This window comes from Lactuca saligna, chromosome 4 (assembly GCF_052625555.1).
Source record: "Lactuca saligna cultivar CGN05327 chromosome 4, ASM5262555v1, whole genome shotgun sequence".
Classification (NCBI taxonomy): Eukaryota; Viridiplantae; Streptophyta; class Magnoliopsida; order Asterales; family Asteraceae; genus Lactuca; species Lactuca saligna.
In genome coordinates this window covers 34,716,454-34,742,866 of record NC_136420.1, presented here as the reverse complement: position 1 = coordinate 34,742,866, position 26,413 = coordinate 34,716,454, and the positions used below count along the sequence as shown (strand labels likewise).

The 26,413-nt window shown below is 33.2% G+C and overlaps 1 protein-coding gene and 1 long non-coding RNA gene across 4 annotated transcripts; one reads left to right on the top strand and one right to left on the bottom strand.

The window, feature by feature from the left end:
* The first annotated feature begins 2,931 nt into the window (after nucleotides 1-2,931).
* LOC145041575 (uncharacterized) lies at nucleotides 2,932-5,045 on the top strand. Its single transcript, XM_078989693.1, has 2 exons — nucleotides 2,932-3,139; nucleotides 3,979-5,045. The coding sequence occupies exons 1-2, from the start codon at nucleotides 3,034-3,036 to the stop codon at nucleotides 4,863-4,865; spliced, it is 993 nt and encodes a 330-aa protein (XP_078845819.1). The 5' UTR covers nucleotides 2,932-3,033; the 3' UTR covers nucleotides 4,866-5,045.
* Nucleotides 5,046-12,569: 7,524 nt separating this feature from the next.
* Nucleotides 12,570-19,147, bottom strand: LOC145041574 (uncharacterized). 3 transcript variants are annotated; one of them, XR_013680290.1, is made up of 7 exons: nucleotides 18,779-19,147; nucleotides 18,178-18,454; nucleotides 17,998-18,088; nucleotides 17,796-17,873; nucleotides 17,632-17,675; nucleotides 17,242-17,372; nucleotides 12,570-17,073 (listed from the first exon to the last, which is right to left on the bottom strand). It is a non-coding gene; the product is annotated as an uncharacterized LOC145041574 (long non-coding RNA). The 3 variants fall into 3 exon arrangements; XR_013680288.1 differs by lacking the exon at nucleotides 17,632-17,675 and having other exon boundaries at nucleotides 18,779-19,144; XR_013680289.1 differs by lacking the exon at nucleotides 17,632-17,675 and having other exon boundaries at nucleotides 18,178-18,303; nucleotides 18,779-19,143.
* Between the last annotated feature and the right edge of the window lie 7,266 nt (nucleotides 19,148-26,413).

Here is a 26,413-nt window from a genome sequence, read left to right as displayed (position 1 = left end):
TTTTAATACATTGCCATAAAAATAAGTTAGAATTATAAAATTATTGTTTTCGATTTTACCTTTATCGGGCGCAATTCTGAAAACTCCTGTAAATGGAATACAACTTTGTCGTTCATAAAACCCACTTTTTTTTAACAACATCCACGTTACTCATCTTTCGACTAACATGAGTTATTAAACAATACTTACAAAAAAAAAATTGTGTATTATAAGTATTCCGGATCATCATTTCGGAACAGATCATCAGATTCCAGACAACGTTCATCATGTTCCAGACCTATATTACCATTCTGAAACCTTTACAATACCTAATTCCAGAGTAAAACAATCGATCAAAAACACATTACAAAGTACTTACATAACATTCATATACGTACGATGAAAAAAAGATAAAAAAAAAAAAAAAAAAAAAAGATATTCCAGATATCCTGTAGTTGTTCCAGAGTTGTTCTCGTGTTCCGGACCATTCCAGACTATTCCGGAATACCTAATTTGTTTCAGAAAATCAAATGCAAAGTAAGTTAAAGTGCAGAACTTACTTGGTTTGACGAATCCATACTGAAAATTTAGTCTGAAATGCAGGTAGATAGTGATTCGAATATGCTAATTTCAGAATGTGTATTCCAGATTTTTTTTTGTGTGTGGGACCTACATATATATACCATTAGGCTAAACCATTGGGTTTGAACCGGTTTTCGGGTCCAGAATAACCCATTTCGGACCAAAGGGTTATTTAAAAAAAAACTCAGTTATGTTTTATAAGAAAACCCAAAAAAATAGTTAGATTATTCAATTTTCTTATTTTTAATCGTTCATGGAGATTGGTAAAAAAGATTTAACCGAGTTTTTCCTTATTTTCAATCGTTCATGGAGATTAGTAAAACAAATTTAACCGATTATCTAGGTCACGGTTGGATTAAAGCCTATAGGATCATTACTTCAATGGTTTTGTTTTGTTGAACCGAACTAGTTTGGGATAATGACTTAAAAAGATAATAGAGTTTTAAAAATGTCTAAAAAAGACCATTATCTTTTTTTTAGTACACAAAATACAATTAAAGTATATTTCTTGTACACAAAATACCAACGAAATACACATGTGTTCAAATAAAACCTTATGATAACATGTTATCTTAGGTAAACGGAAAAATGACTTAAAAATATAATAAAGTTTTCAAAATGTTCAAAAAATATAATTACTTTTTTAATATAAAAATACCTTTGAAGTATATCATTTGTATACAAAATACCTACGAAGTACATATTTTAGTACAAAAAATACCATTGAAATTTCCAAAAAGTTAAAAAAAAAAACATTGTTATTTTCCAGAGCATTTTTTGTTATCTTTGTTGTTTACGAATTGTATAAAACACGGTCATCGGAGATTAGTCACCGTCGTACCAGTTCACACTAGTTGTGTACTCTCTTTCATTCGATCACTTGATCAGTTTTATCTAAATCCATATTTAGGAATTCTCATGACATAATGTTACACCCGTTTCTCCTTTGTGTCTCTCTTGTGTCGCAACGGTAACCTTGATGTATAATATGTGCATCTATATAACGTATATATGTTTTAGGTTTGAGGTATAAATGTGATCGGGAAGCAAGAATGGTTACCTAATGTTATTATCCACTTACTTCTCTTGTTACTACAAGAACGATCGAGTGAAGGAATGAAAAAGATTTGCACAATTGTTTGAACTGATATGACGATTCATGATCCCCGGTGATTTTGTTCTACATAATCCGACAACAACGTAATTAACAAAAAGTGTGGTATTTTTTGAACATTTTGGAAACTTTGTTACACTTTTAAGATATTTTTCCATGTACCTGAAGTACCTGGTTACCACAATGTTTTATTTGAATACATGTGTACTTCGCTAGTATTCTATGTACAAATAGTAACATTAATAGTATTTTTTTGTACTAAAAAAACAACAATGTTATTTTTTGAACATTTGGAAACCGGATATCCTACAATAGCCGATAAAATGAGATTTTGTATACTAAAAAAATGGTAATAGTCTTATATATATATATATATATATATATATATATATATATATATATATATATATATATATATATATATATATATATTTGAAACTTCGTAACATTTTTAAGTCCCTATCCCAACTAGTTTTTGACTTTTGCAAAAATACTTTATTATCGACTAAAAACTAAAATCGGTGAATAGTAAAGAAAGGGGAAATGACTTATTTGGGTAATTAATTATTACCTTTGTACTTAATTGGTCACTTTTTTTTTTATTATTTTTTGTTTTTATCTCATTTACCATTGAACTTGTCATAGGTGTTCACAGAAACCATTGAAACCGGCTATTGAAGGTTTCCGACAATTTCTTATCTTCGGCAACTCTCCGGTCGTCTTCTCCGGCGAGCCTCCGGCAAAAATGAGTTTTTCCGTCGGACTTTTCTCGACTGCCATCCAAGCGGCATCCATCGCCGGTGTTGTTGCTTAGCTTTCTCCACCCTCCCCTCTCTCCCTACCGTCGATTTGCTGCCAAAAAAGGAAGAAGGGACGCAGACAGCAAGCTACCTGCCACCTTCTCCTGCCATCATCGGAACCCACCTGCCACCTCCGTTTTGCCACCGGTAAACCACCATTACCACCTCTTGCTGCTGCTATAAGTCATCAAATCGAGACCCAAGGATCCGTCGAAAATCTTTTTTTTGCCGGAGGTTTGCCGGAGAAGACGACCGGAGAGTTGTCAGAGATAAGAAATTACCGAAAATCTTCAATAGCCAGTTTCAATGGTTTATGTAAACACATACTACAAATTCAATGGTAAATGAGATAATAATAATAATAAAAAAATGACCAATTGAATACTAGAGAACACTTAATTACCAAGTTATTTCCCAAATTACCTAAAGATATATAGTCGATGGTTTTCCCCTTCCCTCTTTTGTGCTTTTCTTGCTCTACTGTTTTATGCAAACCTTTTCTGTACCCTTTTTCATCAGGCGAACCCCTTCTTTGAACAATCTCAAATAAAAACAAAAATGGGTAAGTGGAATTTTCGAAGGAGATGGACTCCGAAGAATTATTATCGCGATCAAAGAATACCATCGCCCCCTACATATTACGATACCGAGTTTAAATTTCGTGGTAATTCATCTATTCTTTCACCAGTCTGATCTTGATGCAGGATCTTTCCTTTGATTTTTCTCCTTTCATGCATTATCTTGGGTGTATTTTGTCGACTTATGTTATTGGAATTATGTGTATGAAGATCAATTTTTTTTTGTAGTTTCAACAATGTTCTTCATCCTCACGCTTCATGGTATTAATCGTTAATGTGTTGATCAAGATTTAAATTTGTGTCTTGGTTTATAGATTTGCAATCAACTGATCAAGAATTAGGGGTTTAGGGTTTTAACTCACGAGAATACATTATTATGAGAGTTTCAAATGACTAAATTGAGAGAAAGGCACTCGATTGAATTCAGTTATCGCTGAAAAATGATAAATTGAGTGGTTATTTGCTAGTGTGAGGATTTATTGGGTGACAATAACCTAATCGGCGTACTTGAATGCATAATGTACGATAATTGATTTACCATATAGGTTTTCTAGGGTTTGCAAGTAAGATGAGCCTAGGGTTTGCTTAAAGGACTTGGTAACACAATGCAAGATTAGTTCATAAAGGTGTCAAATGCTGTTGATTCAGTCACTAATTGATTAAAGACATCATGAAATCATGCTTCATTTAACATCTTACAGAATCATGGAATGCAATACATGATTTTACATCAACATCCTTTCTTTCAAAAAATTTAAAACATGAAACACTACGCATCTATCCCGTAATATACAAACATCTAAAAATGTTAATGCTTGACAATTCATAAAGTCACATTTTGATATGTATTCCCTTTTTGTGCATCATTTGTCTCACCTTTTACTCAAAGGTAAACACCAATACATAATGATAATTCTCTCAACAGGAGCTTGGAAGAATGAGGAGCTACCATGGGAAAAAAGATTCTGCCTTTCAGTAGGAATCCCATGGGAAAAGATTGTGAATGCTAAAAACTACATGAACTGCTATGACAATGTGATAAACTGGAATGATTCAGCTGGTGAAGCATCATTTTCTGAAGCCAAGAACCGATTTTGGGCAAAAATTAACGAAATCCCAATTGACAAATCTCAACCTAATCCTGATCCAGACATGTATAACCATGACATTGATTGGAATCCTGAGATTGATCTTGAATTAATCAAGGATTTGGATCGAGCATATTTCAACCCTGATGAGCCACAAAAAGTTGAAACTCTTGATGGGATTAGGAGCAACAATGACGTTTTCGTCCCTGGATGTATTATAGGATTGAATGAATTGAATAAAGGTAGTGAGAATCCTTGGGAACGTAGTAAAAATGATAAAATCAACGGTTGGGATTCTTTTAATAACTCTGTAAATAAAAATATAGATCCTTGGGAGAGAGGAGTTACTCAAGAAGATAGAGAAATAAAGGATTATGGATGGGGTGGTGGTGGTGTGAGTGGCTCATGGCACAATGACATGATGACATGTGGAAATGGAGCAAATAAGTCATGGAAAAGGGTAGATGATAATTCTAAAAACTCTTGGGGAAATAATAGAAATACTCAAAGACATGAACACAATGCATATGTTGGCACTTCACAAGGAACACAAAGGGGATATAACAGGGGTAATTTTGGTAGAGGGCAATATAATGGAAGTGGTTGGGATTCTAAAGTTGGTTCCCTAAAAAGGGAAGGTTCTCAACAGTATACATCAACTTACAAAAGTGCTAGACTTCAATATGATGATTATAGGGCTAGAGGTAATCAGTATCGAAGGTGAGATACATATAATAGAAAGTTATGTTTTTTTTAAAAAAAAACTTTTGAATCGCTTTTGTTATACACGATATTATGTAAAAACTGGCACGTGACACGCTTTTTTGGTGCTAATCTAATGTGCACACATTTTGTAGCGAAAGTGATGAATCATATAACTAAGAGTCCCTCTTTTTGTTTTATATGTATGGGTTTGATATATTGTTGAGGGTTAAATGCATGTAATAGGAACATGGTTTTATTTGTTTGTTTATTATAATTTCTTACTTTCATTGTAGTTTGATGAATCTACCCAATTATAGTGTAGGCTTGAAAAGTAAAAAGCCTGTTTTGTAAGGGCTTTTAACTGATGTATTGGCAAATTTATGTTAATTTCACTTATGTATGTTTTGAAGTTGCTTAATTAATACGGAAAATGGAGTTTTGTTTTGATCAAGAAGATAAATTGAGCTGCATGCTAAATGAGAATGGAGTTTGGATGATATTAAAACAGGGGATACTATTTTCTGGTCAAATCCAACAGCTTTTCAGGGTCGATTTATGTGGTAGAAAGCTTTTAAAAGGATAAATTTGTAATTTACAAAAATACTAGTTCGAATACCATATGTTTTTTTTCTTAACCGAACAGATGATAGGATTTTAATTCCTTTAATTTCAAAATCCGTTGAATTCCAATTCCTTTGTTAAATTCTAAATCCTTCCAAAAGAATGTTTCAACCAATCGTAGGGAGATGTGGAAGCTTTGAATAATTTCAATAGGTATATTTTGAGTTTCATTAATGATGTTACTTATAAAACTTGGGTCTTTTTCTTATATGAGAAGTCAAAACTTTTTCTTACATTTAGAAATTACAAGGCTAGTGTTGAAAAGGATATAGTTACAACCTACACTTATAACTTACTTAAGAACATATAGGAGTGGTGACTTCAACTCAAATGAGTTTTGCCAATCACATGGAATCAATTTACACTTGCCTGACAAATCATAACTTGGGGAAGTCTTTGATCTTGTTGCAAAACTTGACGCCATTCGTGTTGTACTTGCAATGACTCCTCAGTTTAGTTGGGAGGTTTTTCAACTCAATGTGAAAAGTGTTTTTCTTCATGGAAAGCATGAAGAAGTGTTTGCACAACCTAGGGATTCATAAAGAAAGGAGAAGAAGAGAAAGTTTGTAGTCTGGAGAAAGCGCTATATGTGGCTTTAAACATGCTCACACTATACAATAGAATTGAAGCTTGTTTTGTGCATGAAGGTTATGAGAGGTGTCTAAATGAGTATAACAGTGTTCACAAAGTTGAATTGAGGTAATTGGTCATTGCTACAATTGGGTAGCTTTTCAAAGTACAATGCTATAAGAGGAAAAATATGAGAGTAGAATGCTATAATAAACTAAAATATAAATAAAAATCCCCTATATTTTGATTTTTTTTTATTTGCGGTTTAACCACCATATATTTAATCTTGTTCAATGAAAACTACCCATTTTTGAAAGAAATTTTCATTGTAGTCATTGTGACCCCTTATTTAGAGATGGAACCAAGATTGTAGGATGAGGGGGATAACATTGCAATAAGAATATTATAATATTTTTTTATATCCGAATAATAAAATAGATTCTGTAAAATTGATAAAGAAAAAATCTTTTAAAGAACTATATCAATAGCTTAAAATTAAAAGTTGTTCACCGAGATCACGAGCTATTTATGAACAAGAATTCAAATGGACCTACTGAATATATCAATTAATTGGCAATTACAAGAGTTTTTGTGAAAAAGAATTAAAATAAATGGGCTAATCTATAAATGCGGGTTGAGACGGTGAGATTTTAGTCAATCAGATTTCAGTTTTTGTCATAATTGTCATAGCCTTATTATTTTTCTATACAATAATAATTGAATTTTTAGAAACGATAGGGAGAGACTCCAATAACTGACTTGGGCTAAAAAATTACTCATTGTTATAAAATATGATCAAATAACAAGATAAATTATAGAGTAAAGAAAGACATGAGAGTAGAGAGAACTTTTATTCCAATACTTGTGAAGAAATTATCAAACTTTACAATACATAATATTCACTATTTATACTAAACAAAGAAGATGAAAGGTCATGTATGATATGAATGCACATTATAGTGGTGCATAACTACACTCATAAAACTCATAATAATGTTTGTTATAATGTTCACTAATTATGGAGAGTAATGGGGGAGATGGAGAATCCAATAGTCATTCACTAAATAATAATGCATAACACTCCCCCTTGAATGACGATTGTATCATGCCTCGTTGAAACCTTAATCGGTAAAACCTCATGGGAAAAACCATTTATTAAGGAAAAAGAGTACATGATTAATAATAGATATGGGAAAAAATTGTCTCGTTAAAAACCTTGTTAAGAAAACCCAGTGGGAAAAACATAACTAAGGAAAAGAGTACAATATGTTTCCAACTCCCCCTGATTAGCACATCAATTGATTTTCTTGAAGCACCGCATAACAATGTTTCGTCCCATCTTTTCAAATTTCGATGTAGGAAGTGCTTTAGTAAACCAATTAGGAAAGTTGTTACTGGATTGAATTTTCTAGATGTTGATGTCACACTCTTTTTGAAGATCATGAGTAAAATAAACTTTGGTGATATATGTTTGGTTCTGTCTCCTTTGATAAATCCTTCCTTGAATGGAGTTATACAAGTTGTATTATCTTCATATAGTATGGTTGAAACATCCCTGTTAGAAGTTAGACCACAATTCTTGCAAATGTATTGAGTTAAAGTTCTTAACCAAATACATTCATGACTTGCCTTATAAATTGCTATAATCTCTGCATGGTTAGAATAAGTAGCAACTAAAGTTTGTTTAACAAAATGACAAGAAATTGTGTTACCTCCACAAGTGAATAAATAACCAGTTTGGGATCGAGATTTGTGTGGATCAGATAAATATCCAACATCTGGATAACTAATTAACTTCACATTTTATGAATTTGATTATTATAAATTCATATCCATTGTACCTCGAAGATATCAAAGAATGTGTTTGACTCTATTCCAATATCTTCTTGTTGGACAAGTACTATATCTTGCTAATAAGTTTACGACAAAAGATTTATCAGGTCTTGTATTAGTAGTAAGATATATTAGTGCACCAATAGCACTAAGATATAGTTCTTCGGGAACAAGAAGATTTGCATGCTTTTTATGATGCTGAAATTGGTCCTTTTTGGCATCTAAGTGCCTTACCACCTTCGGGTTACTCATGTATGTGAGTTATTCATATAAAACCTTTTTAGCACCTTTTCTAGATATTAATGTACGAAAGCTCCATTTTTTTGTGCTTAATTTGAAGACCCAAATAGAATTTCATCTTACCAAGATCATTCATTTCAAAAGTTTCTTTCAAACAAGAAGTGACCTTTTTCCAATTCTCTAGGAGTTCCAATTATGTTCAAATCATCTACAATAACATCAATTATGATAAATTCTTATATGAATCTTTTTATGAATACACATGAGCTTGATGGATCATTTTTATAGAACTCTTTCAACAGAAATGTAATAAAACAATTGAAGCACATACGGCCAGATTGTTTCAATCTATACAAAGATTTATTTAATTTTACAAAATATACTTCACGAGAGTTAGAAGTTTGTGCTTCTGGCACCTTAAACCCTTCTGTGATTTTCATATAAATATCATTTTCAAGTGAACCATATAAATAAGCGGTAAATACATCCATTAGACACATCTCCGGTTTTGCATATGTTGTTAAACTTATAAAATAACTGAATGTAATTGAATCAACTACCAGATAATACATTTCTTCATAATCGATTTTGGGTCTTGAGGTAAAACCTTGTGCAACAAGTATTGCTTTATATCTCACAACTTCATTTTTCTCGTTTCTTTTGCGCACAAATACTCATTCGTGTCCCACTGTTCTTACTATGTTTGGTGTACGGACTACAAGTCCAAAAACTTTTCGTTGAGTAATAGAATTAAGCTCTTTATTTATTTCATCTTTCCATTTTGGCCAATATTTTTTATTCATACATTACTCAATAGATTTAGGTTCAAGATCCTCATTTTCATTATAATCGCGCGCAGAAGATGATATGAAAAATTATCGTCGACATCTATCTTATTTCGGTTCCATCTTATTCTTGTTATGACATAATTTATTGAGATCTCATCATTTTCATTTTTTTCAGGTACCTTATTTTCTTTTGTTATGTCATTAGGCTTTTCTAGAGCTTCATTAATCTTTTCAAAAGATTCTGTTTTCTCTTTTGGACCATCAATTGTATTTGCTTCATTTCATTTTCGAGGATTTTTATCTTTGGAACCGGCTGATCTTCCACGCTTCAGGCGTGCCTAAGATTCATTTGCAGTTGTATTTTTTTTCTTCCTTCTGGGATATCAATTCTGACTTGAGTAAGTATAGTTGGTACATGAGACTTTGTTACCCACTTAGGGTCAGTAAATGCTTCTGGCAATTGATTTGCTACATTTAGTAAATGAATTATCATTGTTATTTCAAGTTCACATTAACTTGAACGAGGATCTAAAACTGAAAGTGACAAATCCTTTCAAGAGATTTTATTTTCCAGCTTCTTTATTTCTCCCCCTAATGTTGGAAAATATGATTCATCAAAACAATAAGCATCAAATATAGCTATAAATAAATCTCCAATTGATGATTTTAAACATTTTCCATAATTAGTGAACATTATAACAAACATTATTATGAGTTTTATGAGTGTAGTTATGCACCACTATAATGTGCATTCATATCATACATGACCTTTCATCTTCTTTGTTTAGTATAAATAGTGAATATTATGTATTGTAAAGTTTGATAATTTCTTCACAAGTATTGGAATAAAAGTTCTCTCTACTCTCATGTCTTTCTTTACTCTATAATTTATCTTGTTATTTGATCATATTTTATAACACGTTATCAGCACGACTCTACCATATAAATCCAACTCCTTATTGGTCTTATCATTTTCAGGTATGTATTTTTTATAATTTTACATGTACAATGCTTACAACTTATTTTATTGAATTTCTTAACTAATAATTCCTTACATTATAAGTCTTTATTTTGATTTCTATTTTCATTATGGAAAACAATGCTAGAGAAAACTTTCTCTAGTTTTCATACTACTAACATGCTCCTGCAGTAGCAATATCGTGAGAAATGTTTAAAATAAATATGAATTAATCTCATTTCTTCTTGTGGCTAAACAAAACAATGAGTTATTGATGAAAAATTATCAATCAATTCCGACCGGTTCTAGTACATTCCCTGAAGTGAATGCAACTCATATAATCATAATATTCATGAGTCTAACCGAGGTCGTGGAGGTTATCATAATTATCATAAAAATAACAAGATTACAGGTAACCACCAGAAGTTGGAAAACAACAAAAATCCACATCCTAATGATAAAAGTGGTCAAGGCAAAAAAAAAAAATGAAAATGTTTATCACTAATGTGGAATGACCGATCATTAGTCTTGTACATGTCGCTTACCAAAGCATTTTGTTGATCTTTATCAAGATTCTCTAAAATATAAAGAAAAATATCGAAACAAATTTTATTCGAAGTGATATTCATGAAGATCAACCAGAAATGACACATTTGGATATTGCCAATTTTCTTGTCTACCCAGAAGGGACAAGTGGTGATATGGATGGTGATTGAAGAATAATGTGTAGTTTTGTTTCATGTCATTTATTATGTTTTTATATCATATTCATATTATGAGAAATGATGTCATCACAATCTTATCAATGAAATAAAATATGAATTTATTTCTCCAAGACGAATGTTTCTTATGATTTATTTATATATTGAAAAAAATATTGATATTCGCAAAAGAAATAATGAAGATATATTTCTTGCAGACAATGCAATAACACATAGCATTTTTAATAATGAAAAGTATTTTGCTTACTTATCAACTAGAGAAGCAAATGCTAATATAATAACAAGTAATGCCAAAATGATTGAAGGCTCCAGAAGAGAGAATATAATATTACAACAAGGGACACTAATTACGAATTAGTGATGCATTATTTCGTCTAAATCACCAAGATTGAAGGCTCCGGAAGAGCGAATATCATATTACCACAAGGGACAATAATTACAATTGGAGATGCATTATTTTCATCAAAATCACCAAGAAATGTATTAAGTTTTAAGGATATTCGGTCCAGCGGATATCATGTTGAAACAACCAATGATGGTGATAAAGAGTATCTCAATATTACAAAAATGATATCGGGTAAGAAAAGTCTTTTGGAAAAATTACCCGTATTGTCCTCCGGATTGTATTATACAAATATTAGAATTATTGAATCTCATGCTATTGAAAATAAAAGGTATGATAACATCTACAAAGTTTGACATGATCGGTTGGGCCATCGCGGATCAGTTATGATGCGCAAAATAATTGAAAGTTCAAGCGGACATTCCTTGAAAAACCAGAAGATTTTTCAAGCTAATGAATTGTCTTGTGTTGCATGTTCTCAAGGAAAATTAATTTCCCGTCCATCATTGAATAAAGTTAGGTATGAAAGTCCTAATTTTTTAGAAAGAATTCAAGGGGATATATGTGGACCAATTTATCCACCATGTGGACCATTTAGATCTTTTATGGTCTTAATTGACGCGTCAACTAGATGGTCACACGTGTGCTTGTTATCTAGCCATAATCTCGCTTTCGCAAGATTACTAGCACAAATAATCCGCCTAAGGGAACATTTTCCGATTACCCAATTAAGAAAATTCGACTTAACAATGCTGGAGAATTTACATCACAAACTTTTAATGACTATTGCATGTCGATTGCGATAACTATTGAACATCCTGTTGTATATGTTCATACACAAAATGGTTTAGTTGAGTCGTTAATCAAACGCCTTCAATTAATTGCAAGACCATTACTAATGCATTCTAAACTTCCTACATCGACATGGGGACATGCAATTTTACATGCAACATCACTTATACGCATCAGGCCAACTAGTTATCATAAGTTCTCCCCTATTTAACTGGTTTGCGGCTATGTACCAAATATTTCCCATCTAAGGACGTTTGGATGTGCAATTTATGTACCCATTTCTCCACCTCACCGCACAAAAATGGGTCCTCAAAGAAGAATGGGAATTTATGTTAGATACGAATCTCCATCTATAGTAAAATGTTTGTTATAATGTTCACTAATTATGGAGAGTAATGGGGGAGATGGAGAATCCAATAGTCATTCACTAAATAATAATGCATAACTCTCATGAACTATTATATATCTATATTATAACTGAAGGCTTAAAAGAGATCGGAGGGGATTAGCATTCGACATCCCCCCCCCCCCCCCCCATCTCAGTCCCTACCCTTATTTTATGTTTAACATATGATTGCTTGTTTTTGGTTTAGGAGGTGTTAAAAATAACACGACTTCTCATTTAACTAAATGATGTCATGACTCTATGAAATAACATCTTGTTTTTGGAAATGATTTCTCAGTTTCTGGTTTAACACGTTACACACATACCATATAGGTAAATGAGAGGCCATTTCAGAAAGCCAGATGTTATATTTTAGGAATTACATATGATGTCATGTAGGATAATGAGAAGTCATGTGTTAGGACATAAAAGCTTGATTTGACATGTGACATAGTAAGAACACAATCGATATGATGATTTGGGTGTTTAAAAGATATATTCAATCCTCAATGAATTACATCTCTCAAACACACTCTACAATGAATATGACAATCACTATTTATAGATGTGCATGTACAAGTCTATCTATCTCTCTCAAGTCACAAGACATAAAACCCACATGTCTAAATGGGTCTTCCAAAGCTTCTCTTTGTCATCATTCATAAATAATTTTGCATCCAACATTCTCCACCTCAAAGTTCGGAATAGATGACGAGACTCTAAAAACCGAATTAGCTACTGGCAAATAAGAAGTTCATCAATGACATCATAATGAGAAGCAATGATGAAGAAATCCAAAAACTCCAATCTTCCGTGGTCGTTAAGCAATCCAAAGGGAATAATCAACCCAAGCTATCGAAAGTAATCCCAAAAATATGCCTTTGTAGTGAATACCCATAAAAAATACCCACTTCGGTCTACGGATCAAGCATTCCAAATCACTTCTATGCTCCTCAAGTCTTTTTAAGAGCTCTCCCTCAACATCATATTAGTCTTCAACATGATCATGAAGAGTATTCGCTAAAGGTATGAAGATCCAAAAATGTCATGTAGCAAATCAAGATCAAGATTTTCAACTAAACTTGATCAAGAAGAGCCAAAATTGAGTCAATAATTTGTGTAGTCAATCGCAACAAATAAACTCCAATATGTTCATCGAGACACAAAAAATACCCGACTTCAATAATTTTTTACAAGCTTCACTAAAAATTACCATGTTGAAAAGTCGCAATCTTCTTTTGAATGCCCATATCGAATTCTCCCCCTTTTTATAATTGAAATATGATTATAAAACCTTCAAATGTGCTCAAATCGGATGTATCAATACTATACTCCCTCTCAACAAGTGGAATAAACAGAAAGCTTGAAATCTGAAAAAATCGAAAAATATGACAATTTTCAAAAAATTTACTTTCCAGACCGTCTTGACTTGAACCGCAATCCAATATGTACAGTTCACATGAAAATATTCTTTGCGAAAAAATCAGATTCAATCATCCTGAAAATATGCCCCAAAAAATGTGAACGTTTTGTAATTATGCCCAAATTGTAACTTCTTTGAAACCCCAAATACCAAAACTGACACATTGCTGAAATATTAGGTACCAAAACGGTAACATTTAAGTCATCTTCCCCATTAAATCTGATACAAGAACGCAGCTACGCACGCACATCGTAACCATGAAATTCGACCTTTATTCCGATTAAACCAGTCACCAATATAATTCCTGAAGCGAAATCTCTGTACACAACACCGAAACTGGCTAAAATTCCGATTCATGTGGCACCATCGTTCCGACTGTATCTTTCACATTCAGTTCCGATCGTTTAACCTTCTTTTTCATTCCGAAGGATCATCTCAATCTTATCTCGTTCCGATTCATCTCCCTCTTCGTTAAAAGATACACAAGAACAACAAATTTTGACTGAATTGGAACCCTCAAAATCCAATTTCTGTGCTTCGATTTACTGTTGGAACCCAATTCCCGACAAACAACAAAATTGACTTCAATCTGCAAAGTTCTGATCCAGAGTTTCTCATCCAACGTTTTCGTTCTGATAACTCACCCAACTTGAATCCAAATCCGAATCCGAATCCAACTATCTAACATAAACTTCACTATCAACTAGGAAGTAACCCCCGCATTGCGGGGGTCGGATTTCAATTAAACCAATCTACGGTACATTTTTTATTGATTTATTAATCAGATGTAATTTTAATTACAGGTTTATACTTTCCAACTCTTTTATGGATTGATATGAGCATGAAAGCATTTAGCTTTTTATATATTGGGAATATGACTTATCAAGGTAATTAATTTTTCGGTATGTTCATATCTGGGTAACTATCATTTTTTTTGTACATATGTAGGTAACAAATTTTTTAGAAGTATTCACATATGACCATTATGACCTGCTATAGCAGGTTAAATCCTAGATGTGAACGCTTTCAACAGGTTTGTTACCTAGATGTGTACAAAAAAAATAGTTACCCAAATATGAACAAACGAAAAGTAAAAATTAAATTACATGAGTGGTCCCTGTGGTTTGGGGGAATTTGTGGTTTTGGTCGCTAACTTATTTTTTTTAAACTTAAATGGTTCCTACTGTTTATTTTTGTTGTGTGTTTGGTCCCCGTCTTACCTAAAAATACTTTTGTGCCCTTATTAATTTATTTTTTTAATTAATTTTCTTATCTATGTATTTATTTTTTACATATTTAAAAAAAATTAATAAACCACACATATTTGTATCTCCTCGGATTATCCCTACTATTTATTTTTTAATTAATTTAATTTTTTAACTCGAATGGTCCCTACTATTTAATTTTGTTACGAACTTGGTCTCTGTCTTACCTAAAAAGACTATTGTGCCCTTGGTATTTTTTTTTAATTAATTTTCTTGTTTATGTACTTATGTTTTATATGTTTAAGAAAAATTAGTAGAACTCACATATCTGTATCTCATCATCATCCCATCTTTCATCATTCTCAACTTCTATTTATTTTTCATCTTTAGTGATATCGACGTCTTCATCATCACTTCTTTTTTCGGTCCTTCAACTCCGTCGAATCAGCACCACAACCCACTAAAGATGAAAAGACAGTAGGTTATGGTGTTGGTTCGCCAGAGTTGGAGTACCAAAAAAAAAGGACGGTGAAGACGTCGATGTTACTAAAGATGGAAAAGAAATAGAAAATGGGGAGGAGATACAAATATGTGTGGTCTATTAATTTTTTTGAATATGTAAAAAATAAATACATAGATAAGAATACTAATTAAAAAAATAAATTAATAAGGGCACAATAGTATTTTTAGGTAAGACGGAGACTAAACGCGCAACAAAAATAAATAGTAGGAGCCATTTAAGTTAAAAAAAAATAAGTTAGCGACCAAAACCACAAATTCCCCAAACCACAGGGACCATTCATGTAATTTAATTTTTACTTTTCGTTTTGTTCATATTTGGGTAACTATTTTTTTTGTACACATCTAGGTAACAAACTTGTTGAAAGCGTTCACATTTAGGATTTAACCTGCTATAGCAGGTCATAATGGTCATATGTGAACACTTCCAAAAAGTTTGTTAGCTACATATGTACAAAAAAAAGATAGTTACCCAGATGTGAACATACCGAAAAGTTAATTACCTTGATAAGTCATATTCCCTTATATATTACATACATCAAGTAATACATTAAGAAAAGAAGGCCTATACATCTACAGGAAATGAATACACATCAAAACATACTTGAAATCCAAAAAAGATTTAAAAAATCTAATAATATAAAAGGGACACAAATAGAAATATATAAGAAAACTCAATTTAACTCAGTAAATAGGGTCAAGTGCTTCAATCTCACATCTATTTCGTTAATCCCATAGAAGCTTTGTATTTAAAACATCATTGAAATTGTTTGCCCATATATTTTGGCTAATCCTATAGAAGCTTTGTATTTAAAACATCATTGAAGTTGTTTGCCCATATATCACAAGAGATTCCAAAACTCAGTGTCTTAAATTGTCTTAAATTGTAATTATTTTTTAACTTTTAAGTAATGAATGATCTAGTTAAGAAATTTGATATTTAAAATTAAGGACATGATGAATACTTATAGAGAGAAGAGAAATTTTGAGACTTGTTGGTGATTCTTTCATTCTTTCTTTAAAGAAATGTTTTAAAGACCGGTTTGGGCTGGCCGGTCGAACCGATTGGACCGGGAGAGGGAGTGGTTCAACTATCACCGGTTTTAAATCAATTTCTGAATCGGATTGAACCGGCTGGTTTTTAGAAAAATCCGGTTGAACCGGTCAAAATAAACCGGTTAAACCGAATAAAAACATCTGGAAAAGAACCATTGGCATAATAAACTTTAGTGATTTTTTTTTCAAATTTATTTTGTTTTATCTAAATAAAAATATATTGTGTATGTTATAACATTTTTTGATGTGATCTCTATTCATCTAAAATTATACTTTGTTTCGGTATTATATTTTATTTTCTTTTTTGAGATATATGGATTGATGTAAAACACTAAATTTCTGGTTATGTCTTATTTTAATGTATTTGGATTGATTTACAACTTACTTTTATGTATATTTTTAATGTTTGAACTTGTAAACGTCAAATCATGATTTATATATATGTATGTGTAGCAAAATAGAAAAAAAATAAAAATTATAGAAGTCGGTTTATCCGATGGTCGAACCGGTTAAACCGGTTGAACCGAAAACCAGTCACCATACCACTTCAACTAAAAAACCGGTTTTTAAGACATTGCTTTAAAGAGCCAAGATTCCAAGAGATAATTTGCTAAGCAAATTCATTGACACGATTACATTACTATAAATCAAATATCCAAGAGATAATTTGTTAAGAAAGGTAATAACATGTTACCTCATGCCCTTTTCAAGAGAGGTCGAATGGAAAAAAATATATATAGGGTTTTGTATCGAGAAAAATAACACCAATATCCTTCAAAAAAAAAAGATCCATTTAGCAATATTATAAACTTTATTAAAGAGATAAGCCCCACCTAAAAAAACTCTAAGTTGCAGAATTTTATAAATTGAAGAATGAGATAAAGATATGAAAGTTATAAAATAAATCAATAAATCAGAAAAAATAAAATTATTTACATACATGTAATGAGGGTTCTTTTTTCTCATGAGAAAGCAATTAACCACTTCTTTCATTGTTACTGACCAATATGGTTCTTTTTGTGTCTACCAAATGGTTGCTTCATACTCTCTGATAAGTTTTTTTGATCGCATCTAAAAATGAAAAAAAATGAGTTTTAGGACTCATGTAGGAAAATATGTTAATTTACTTAATTTTCTCCTCTTAAATCCATTATCCACTAATGCTAGAAACAGGAAAAAAAAATTATTTTTTTCTTCATTATTACAATAAGTTACTGAATATGATATTTCTTACCAATCTTGTTATATTGATTTAAACTGTAACGACAAAATTGCATCAACCAATGAAACCTCTATAAGATATCCAACCAATAGAAGTAAAATGGCTTACACAAATAGACAAACTCTAAAACGAATGAAACGTGTCATATTTAACTGCAATAAATATATAAATAATGTTTTTGAGGTCAAACTAAGTATCTATTAAAGTTCAAAATTGACATTATAACAAATGAAGGAATAATGTTTCGTTCTTATATGTTAAGATTTTTTTACCTGCAATATAGAAATTGCTTCCTTTAAAGTGAGGTAATCTTTCAAGCTAACTCAATAGAAATAGAAGCAAATCTGCAGCTGCAGCACAAGAACATAAGAGTATGTATGGAATTCAATTCCATTCATTTGGTTCATGGAATGGAATATCACATTTCATTTCGTCTCTTTGAACCAAATGTGAGTTAAAGGTTTGAAGTTATACCAGTTCTTTTATCGCATTCAAGATATCTGAAGTGGTATTTGAGTGATAATATCCAACTCCATAGGTGAATAAAGAAACAACAAATTTGTAACTGGAAATAGTTAACAATGTGTTAAGCAATTTCTCAATTATAAAGTAATATTAAATATGATAAAAGGTAAAAACCATATAAACTCCTACCAATGTTCCAAGATTACAGGTTCAAGTAAACCAAGTAAACTGACTTCCCATCTTTATTGACATGAGATGGCCTGACCTCTTCAACACCATCAGCAACCTCTTTATTCAAGTTGAAGCATCCACCAACTGAAAGTGGTAAAAACAATAAAAAAAATTAAGTAAGAATTAAGTTGTGATGAACAAATGGGAGAAGACAATGATGTTCAATCTATAATTCAAAATTGTAAAGAGAGAGCGCATTTATCTCCGTGTTGGATTTTATTCCATCTCTGGGCCTCTGTAAATTGTAAAAAGAAAAAAAAAAATAACAATCACACTTTCAAGCAGAGGAACAAATTACAGTCAAGAACATCAAAAAGATACATAGCAAAAGACATTGATTGCAGTACGTGACCAAAAATCAAACAACTTCCATGTAAACTAAGGCAAAGAACTGAAAAAAGCCAAAAAAGCATAAGTCAAAGCAAACAACCTAATACCAATACGTGAACAGAAATCAAACTACTTCCATGTAAACTAAGGGAAAGAACTAAAAAACTCCAGAGAGGGAAATCATTATTTGAAACAGGGGTCGAAGTGACGAATGGGGATTTTGACCTACCTGTCTCATTGATGTTTTTTCCCTGGAAGGTCGACCGATATGCAACTGAGAGGAGGTGCGAACGATTGAAATCGATTTTAGGGCTTCCGTTGGGCACTGCCGATAGGGATATAGGCGATTGGGTATGGTAACAATGGAACAACAGGTGGATGCAGTGGCGGTAACCATGGGAGAGAACGGAAATCAGAAAGAGCATGTAACATATGGAGTTTGAGATTGAGATTTGGAAGAGGAAAGCAGACAAAATCAGTAACTATGGAGAAGGTAGGGGGAGGAGGCGAAGCATCGAGATAATCTGGGGGTATGAAGAGTCGGTTCCTCTGGTTGTGGGCAGCGGTGAAGCGGCGGTATCTGTTGTCCGTATCTCATTGGAAGTAGTGGGAGGTGGCACCACCACGTGTAAAGTGAATTTTTTAAATCAAAGACAGGTGTAGAGGGACATCTCAAAAAAAAAAAAAATTATTAAAGAGGAAACAATAAATAAATAAATAGAAAATTTGTCCAATAGATTAAACATCTGTTACTTGAGGAACATAATATTAATATGATTATAAATAATAATAACAAGCAAACATTGACTACTCCACTCACAAAAAAAGATGGATAGAATTAAAAAAAATCAACAAAATAAGGAACCATAAATAAAGAACCAGAACTGTTAAAAAGTTAGGAACTTTACTATTCCTAAGGTTTCATTTCTTTTATATATATATATATATATATATATATATATATATATATATATATATATATATATATATATATATATATATATATATTAACTATGTCCTTTAAATGTCAATTTTCACTTTCTTATGCATGGACTGCAATATCAAATCACATTCTATTCTTGAACCATTAAGAATTAGCCATAAAGTTTGAATTGAGCAATTTCACCACTTCCATAAACAACACACCAATTTGTTAGGCATAAAAGCTTGATTTGATTTGTCATGCGGAATAGGAAGAACACAATTGACACGGTAATTTGAATATATTCCATCATAATGATGAATTACAAAAAAGATTTAGATTTGGTCTAAATAATTAACTTAACTCAATGGGTCTTTCAAATCTTCTCTTTGTCATCCTTCACGAAAAATTTTACATCCAACTTCATGTCTTTTTAACACTTGCTAAACCGGAAATAATGAGTCATAATAGAATTTTCTTTTAGAATTTGGATGATTTTCATTGACATAAAGAAAATATATTGATTAAACCGTAACAGGCTTAATATAATGGTTTTTATGTATATTGCTTTATAATAAATAAATAAATAAATAAAATCATTACTATTTATTGTATTTAAGCTTGTTATATGTAAATTGTGGTCCATTGGCATGTTTTCTAATGCTAGATTTGTTGTTTCCTGTTTAAGGTATGCATTATTTTAGTTCATATTATTTAAGCATATGTTTATTTGAGAATCATCAAAAAAAATCGTTTTTAGTTAAAACTTAAAACAAATAAACAATTTCTTGTATAAATTAATAACTAACTTAATTGTATATTTTAAAATTCTTTTGCATGTAGATTCTTATGTAATCAGTGAAGAGGTATATGAGTATGACCTTTCTTGTAAATAGACAAAAAGGCACCTTGAATTTAATGGTTGCCCTTTCCACCTTCTTACATTTATTTTCAATTTAATTTCGTTGAGTATGATAGGGGGAAATAAGTTCTCTGGTTGATTTTTGTGTATATTATTTTTAAATAATTGGTATCTTATTCTCATAAAACGACTAATTCATGAATTATTTTACAAATTATTCCATACACACACAACACCTCCAGTTGTCCATCTATCTGGTTGCCAGGAAATAATCCAAGAGATCACTTATTCCATGGTCGTTGAGTCATTGTAACAATCAGGCTATCAATACTTTTAAAGAAGTGAGACCACTATTTTTTTTAATCTTTTTGTACATGTCACAAACTAACCATTCTACTTGTTAAATACGCAAAAACAACATTGAAATATAACCACGAGAGCAACTTTTATTACAGTTAAATATAACATAATAGTTGGGTTTGTTTCCTTATGTTTATTCTATAGTTTTAACGAATAATATTAGTTACTTTACAGCCAAAATTAACAAAATTTAAAACATTATTTTTGTTTAATTAGGATATCCAAACTACTGTATACATTCATGTCTTGAAAAACAAGCAAAACATAGGATATAATTAAGGAATTAATAACATACGACAAAATAAAAAATAAGTTTGAAAGCATAATAAAAATGGACAATCTACTTAGGGTCCTCAATAGTTGTTCTCCTGTCCAATGTGGTGTTGGATATATATATATATATATATATATATATATATATATATATATATATATATATATATATATATATATATATATATATATATATATATATATATATATATATATATATATATAGAGAGAGAGAGAGAGAAAGAGAGAGAGAGATAGATAGAGAGAGAGAGAGAGTGAGAGAGATAGAGAGAGAGGAAGGATCATTTGAGATGTAAGGTGGCGTTTTTGTAAATAAGTAGACAAAAAAAAAGGAATGGTATCTTAATTAATTCAGTCAAGGGTATTATAGGAATAAAAATATAATTAAATTATTTCTTAAATCTAATATCTTAATTGATCTCCCTCCGACGACTCACCTCCGTCGAATTGTCTCTAATCCTTCATCAAATTCCATGCTTTTGATTCTGAAATTGCTTCTACTCACATGAATACGGTGAAGATAAATGACGAACATGATTTATCATCGATTTCTAGATCCCAATCGATCAAACTATCATCATTGATCATCAATCTATATGAAATCTGAAATCCCCCTACAATCGAAGTTTCATTGTTGATGAATTCCTTGATTTCACGTTCTTCATATAAAAAACTCCAGTGAAGATGCTTTAAATTTGAATCGTTCTATCCTCCATCAAATCGTTCCCCAGAGTACACTGTAATCGCCGACTTCATCTCGCCTCCACTGTGGATTGAAGACCTGAACGAAGAAGATGATCCCTTGTTGATCAAAATTTTGGTATCATCTGTTTCTATTGTTGACTCCTGATCTTTGTTTGACCTTTATGAATTTTTTTGCCTAATCATTTAGTTGAACCTGTTTAGTCAATATGTTTTTATAAAGAGTTAAATCCTTGTGTTGATTGTAGGTATAAAAATAGACACATGTGTTATTGAAAAATATAGATATTTGTTTGCACTCAACATGTTCGATGAAATGCCTCAATGAGAAATATCACATGTTAACTTCACTTTGACTTCATGAATGATAAACCAATTCCAATTTAGGTTTTTGTCCAAGTCAACATCGGAAATGTCGATGAACTTGTTGCCAATAAAGTCATCACACATGTACTAATTATATCATTCTACCTAAAGTGGCTGATATTTAAGTTATTTTTTTTATAGTGATGTATGACTCGATAAATGTTCATGATATTCATCAAATATGTTAAATGTTAGTGTCTTGATACATTAATCATGGTTCTTTTACTTAACTTATTAATACATTGGAGTTTTATCTGTGGGACTTCAGTAGTGCCAGGTGAATCTCCTCACCATACCAATGGCTATGTGCTTGATAGTAGGCCTGACAATCGTGTCGTGTTCGGGTTGGCGTGTCGCGGGTTGACGGGTTGACGGGTCAAAATATGTCAACCCAAACACGACCCATTTAATTATAAAGGTCACGGGTTGGCGGGTTTGGAACATAAACCCGTATATGACCCACCAACCCATTTATTTATACGGGTTCACAAGTTGGCGGGTTCATGGGTCAGATTTGGGTTCGTGGGTCCAAATTTTAGATATTTAAGTCTTAAACATCCAAATGAAAATTAAAAACATTCATAGAAACATGTTACAGACTTAGCCTTATAGGTTACGACTTATTACCTTTGACCATCCACCACGAGTAATAATATCAAAACAATCAAATGGTCTATGAATAAATTGTATATATTGTATAATACTTATTAAATATTAATAGTTGATACATAAATACATTTAAAAATATAATTTTTTTTATTAAGAATATAAACGGGTTGGCGGGTCAACCCGTTTATTTTTTGAGAAACCCATATATGACCCGTTTAATAAACGGGTTGGCGGGTTGAAAAACTCAACCCAAACCCATTTATTTCATGTCGTGTCGCGGGTCGTGTCGCGTGTCGTGTCGAGAATTGCCAGCCCTACTTGATAGGGATATGTGATTGATATGGTTTATGTAGTTGTTATAGCTGATATTGCTTATATGGTTATGTGGATTGTGTGGGGTATGCTCTGGGAAACTCACTAAGCTTTGTGCTTACGGATTACAATTTTGGTTTCAGGTATCCTCGATTTGGAAAAGGAAGGCTCGGATTGATTGCAGTGCACACACCTATGATTCTGCAATGAATGATTTGGGACGAACTCTGATAAATGTTTTACTTAATGATGATTTTTCATGTTTGCAATAAATGGTATCAATGTTTTAACTACATTTAAAAATAAAAAAATTTTAATTTGGTTTTTGGGTCGTTACAAAGTACAACTAGCTACACTTTGTTTATTCTGTGATTGCAAATTACAGACCAAATATGTATGTGTAGCACCTGGTTTCTGGTATGTAAATCTTATTCGAATATTTCCTATTTTAGCTTTGGACTCGGCGAGTCACAGGTCCGACTCGCCGAGTAGAGACGCGACCCAGGTCACGTTTTAAGTTGGCGACTCGGCGAGTCGCCGCTGTTGGACGAAACCCTAAGTTTCAGGGGTTTGCACCCTATTTAAACGACTTAACTGCCCCAAGCCAGCCCCCATTCACCCTTAGAGCCCTGTATCCCTCGTCCTAAGCCGTTCCTTGAGAGTTTGAGACTTTTGTGGGTGTTTTTGAAGGTTTTGAAGAAGGAAAGAAGTAGATCCAGAAGAAGGAAAGCCATCCAGGCAACTATTGTGTTCTCCCAGCAGTTCCCTTGAGGTATAACCCGTTTTCCCCATGATTCTATGCTTAAAACTTCATTTGGGTCTTTCTTGGTCAAATCCCCAAGCTTGTATGTGCATTATATGTCGTAATAAGATGTTTGGCCTCTGGATCTAGGCAAGATTGAGCTCCAGGAGCTCAGATCTGTTAGCTTTATGGCCCTATGTTGCTTGTTAGCCCTAGATCTACCATTTTAAGGCATTTTGAGCCCTAAAATCCATACTGGTGAATATCCACACGTAAAGTTGGAAACTTTACGTGTGATTTGTATCCTAGAAGTCCAGATCTATGAATGGCATGGACTGAAATCGAGCAAATCGGTGTATTTGGTGGATGCATGGCGGCGACTCGGCGAGTCGTATATGTGACTCGGTGAGTCTGGTCGCGAGTCACCGAATTGGTCCCTTTATGATGTATCGAGTTGAGCCGTGAGTCACAGGAGGTGACCCGGTGAGTTGGGAGCTGAACTCACCCATGTTAGGACTCGGCGAGTCAATGACCTGACTCGGCGAGTCCAAGGTAATCTTCATAGATCAAGAACAGACTCGGCGAGTTGTTCATACAACTCGGCGAGTCTTAGCATAAGTGTTCTTCGGATGAAGATGAACTCGACGAGTTGTTCATACAACTCGCCGAGTAGGATGAAGAAGTTGAATGTCAGTTTAGAAGATGAACTCGTCGAGTCATAGCCTAACTCGACGAGTAGAATCAGGGACCCAGGACAATTGTCTGGACAGGGACTCGGCGAGTTGGAGATCCACTCGGCGAGTCGGGTCAACTAAAAGTTGACTGTGATTTGACTTAGGGCTAGACCAGGGGTAAAATAGTCTTTTTACCCAAAGGACAGTTAGCAGTGTATGATTAAGTATATTGTGGGAATTACAGCCGGGGAGTTTCCGGAGCAGCAGCAGCAGTAGTAGGTGATCAATTCCCACACAGACCAGCAGCTATTTCGAGGTGAGTTTCCTTCCAGTAGTAACGGGTCTAAGGCACCAAGGCCGACCCGTATAGACGAGACATTAGTATTAGAGTGTGGGTCGGGCCCGTATCTCTTAGTTGAGTTGATTATGATATATGCTAGTATGATATAGTTATCTATACTTGTTGTCTATGTGATACTTGTATGATATGAGTTGGTGGTTGAGTGTGGGCAAGGCCCGTATCTCTCCGAGGTTGGAGTGTGGGCTAGGCCCGTATCTCCCCGATAGTGAAGTGTGGGCAGGGCCCGTATCTTCACAAGTGTGGGCGAGGCCCATATCTCCCGGCTAGCGAAGTGTGGGCAGAGCCCGTATCTTCCCGAGTGTGGGCGAGGCCCGTAACTGCTAGCTGAACATTGTTTGTTGTATGTATGCATGGTATGGAGTATTAAGGGGGAACTCACTAAGCTTCGTGCTTACAGTTTCAGTTTTGGTTTCAGGGACCTCCTCAGCTAGGGGAAAGGAGTCGGCACGGTAGCAGCATGTCACACACACACTCTCTGGTTTCCGCATTTACTAGCTTTTCTGGGATTAATACTCTGATATTCTGATTAGTTGTATGTTTTGGTTTTCAGACATGGTTCAGTTTATATTATGGTTGATCAAATGATGTTTTAGTTATTAATATTTTCTAAAGTAACATTTTTAAACAAAAAATTTTGGATGTGAAAATCGGGTCGTTACAAGTTGGTATCAGAGCCCTGGTTTGAGGGATTCGGACACGTCTTCAGGAGTGTCTGAACTCAAATCGAGGGATTGAAAGATTTTCTAAAAGAAAAAGTTTTCTAAAATTTAGAAAAGAGTTTTGAGAAAGAACGAAGTGTGTGATGTGCGCGACCGGCCGAGCTCAAGTAAGTATTCCCCATAGTACCCATACAAGTTTATGTTATGTTTATCAGCTTTCGTAGAACCGCATTCTAGAATAGGACTAAGGATCTAGGAGTGATGCCTTATGTGTCTACTATTTGTGTTTCAGTTGTATGAGAAATTGCATGCTAGTTATTGAGTAGACAGTAAGTAGGATAGCCTGATTAGGTTATGCCTGGTAGTATGAGCTTAGCACTATATGCTAGCTCAGTTCCTGAAAATGGATAGAGTTAATTGAGATTGTTACCCTTGTCTGAATGCTGCTTGCTTCGTGCTTCGTGGGACTCTAAATAATGGGAGTTAGCCATTAGGCGAATGCGTCACGTCACATGTAATCAGGATTGGATAATCTTAGAGTGCCGAATTTGATCCTACTGCGCAGCTCTTGTTTGAGTCCAACCGTTGTAGGGACGAGTCTGGTACTCGAAGGATTATCTGAGCACTCGTCACATGTGATGGTATTCGGGTAATGGCCAATTGGCATTACAATGAGGCCTGCAGCAGCTGAGGACTGGTTAGAGTAGAATTAGAGATCTCTCTAGGGCAAGCCTAGGATGAGTATAGCTGTGATCAGCAGTAGTGAAGGGGATCTGGTGGAGTCGAGGCATTCCTTGGAAAAGGTACGGATAGATGTGGAAGGTAGTATAGGCCCGTACTACTAAAAGCAGAGGATTCGTACCCGAACCAAGGAAGGCCAAGATAAGACCAGGGAATCTGTAAGTAGTTGTGATCCCTCAGGAAGTAGCAGTATCACTAATGATTATTGTGATGTATTGCAGAATGGTGGTACTTCGATCGAGGCTGGCAGATGGCGGTTC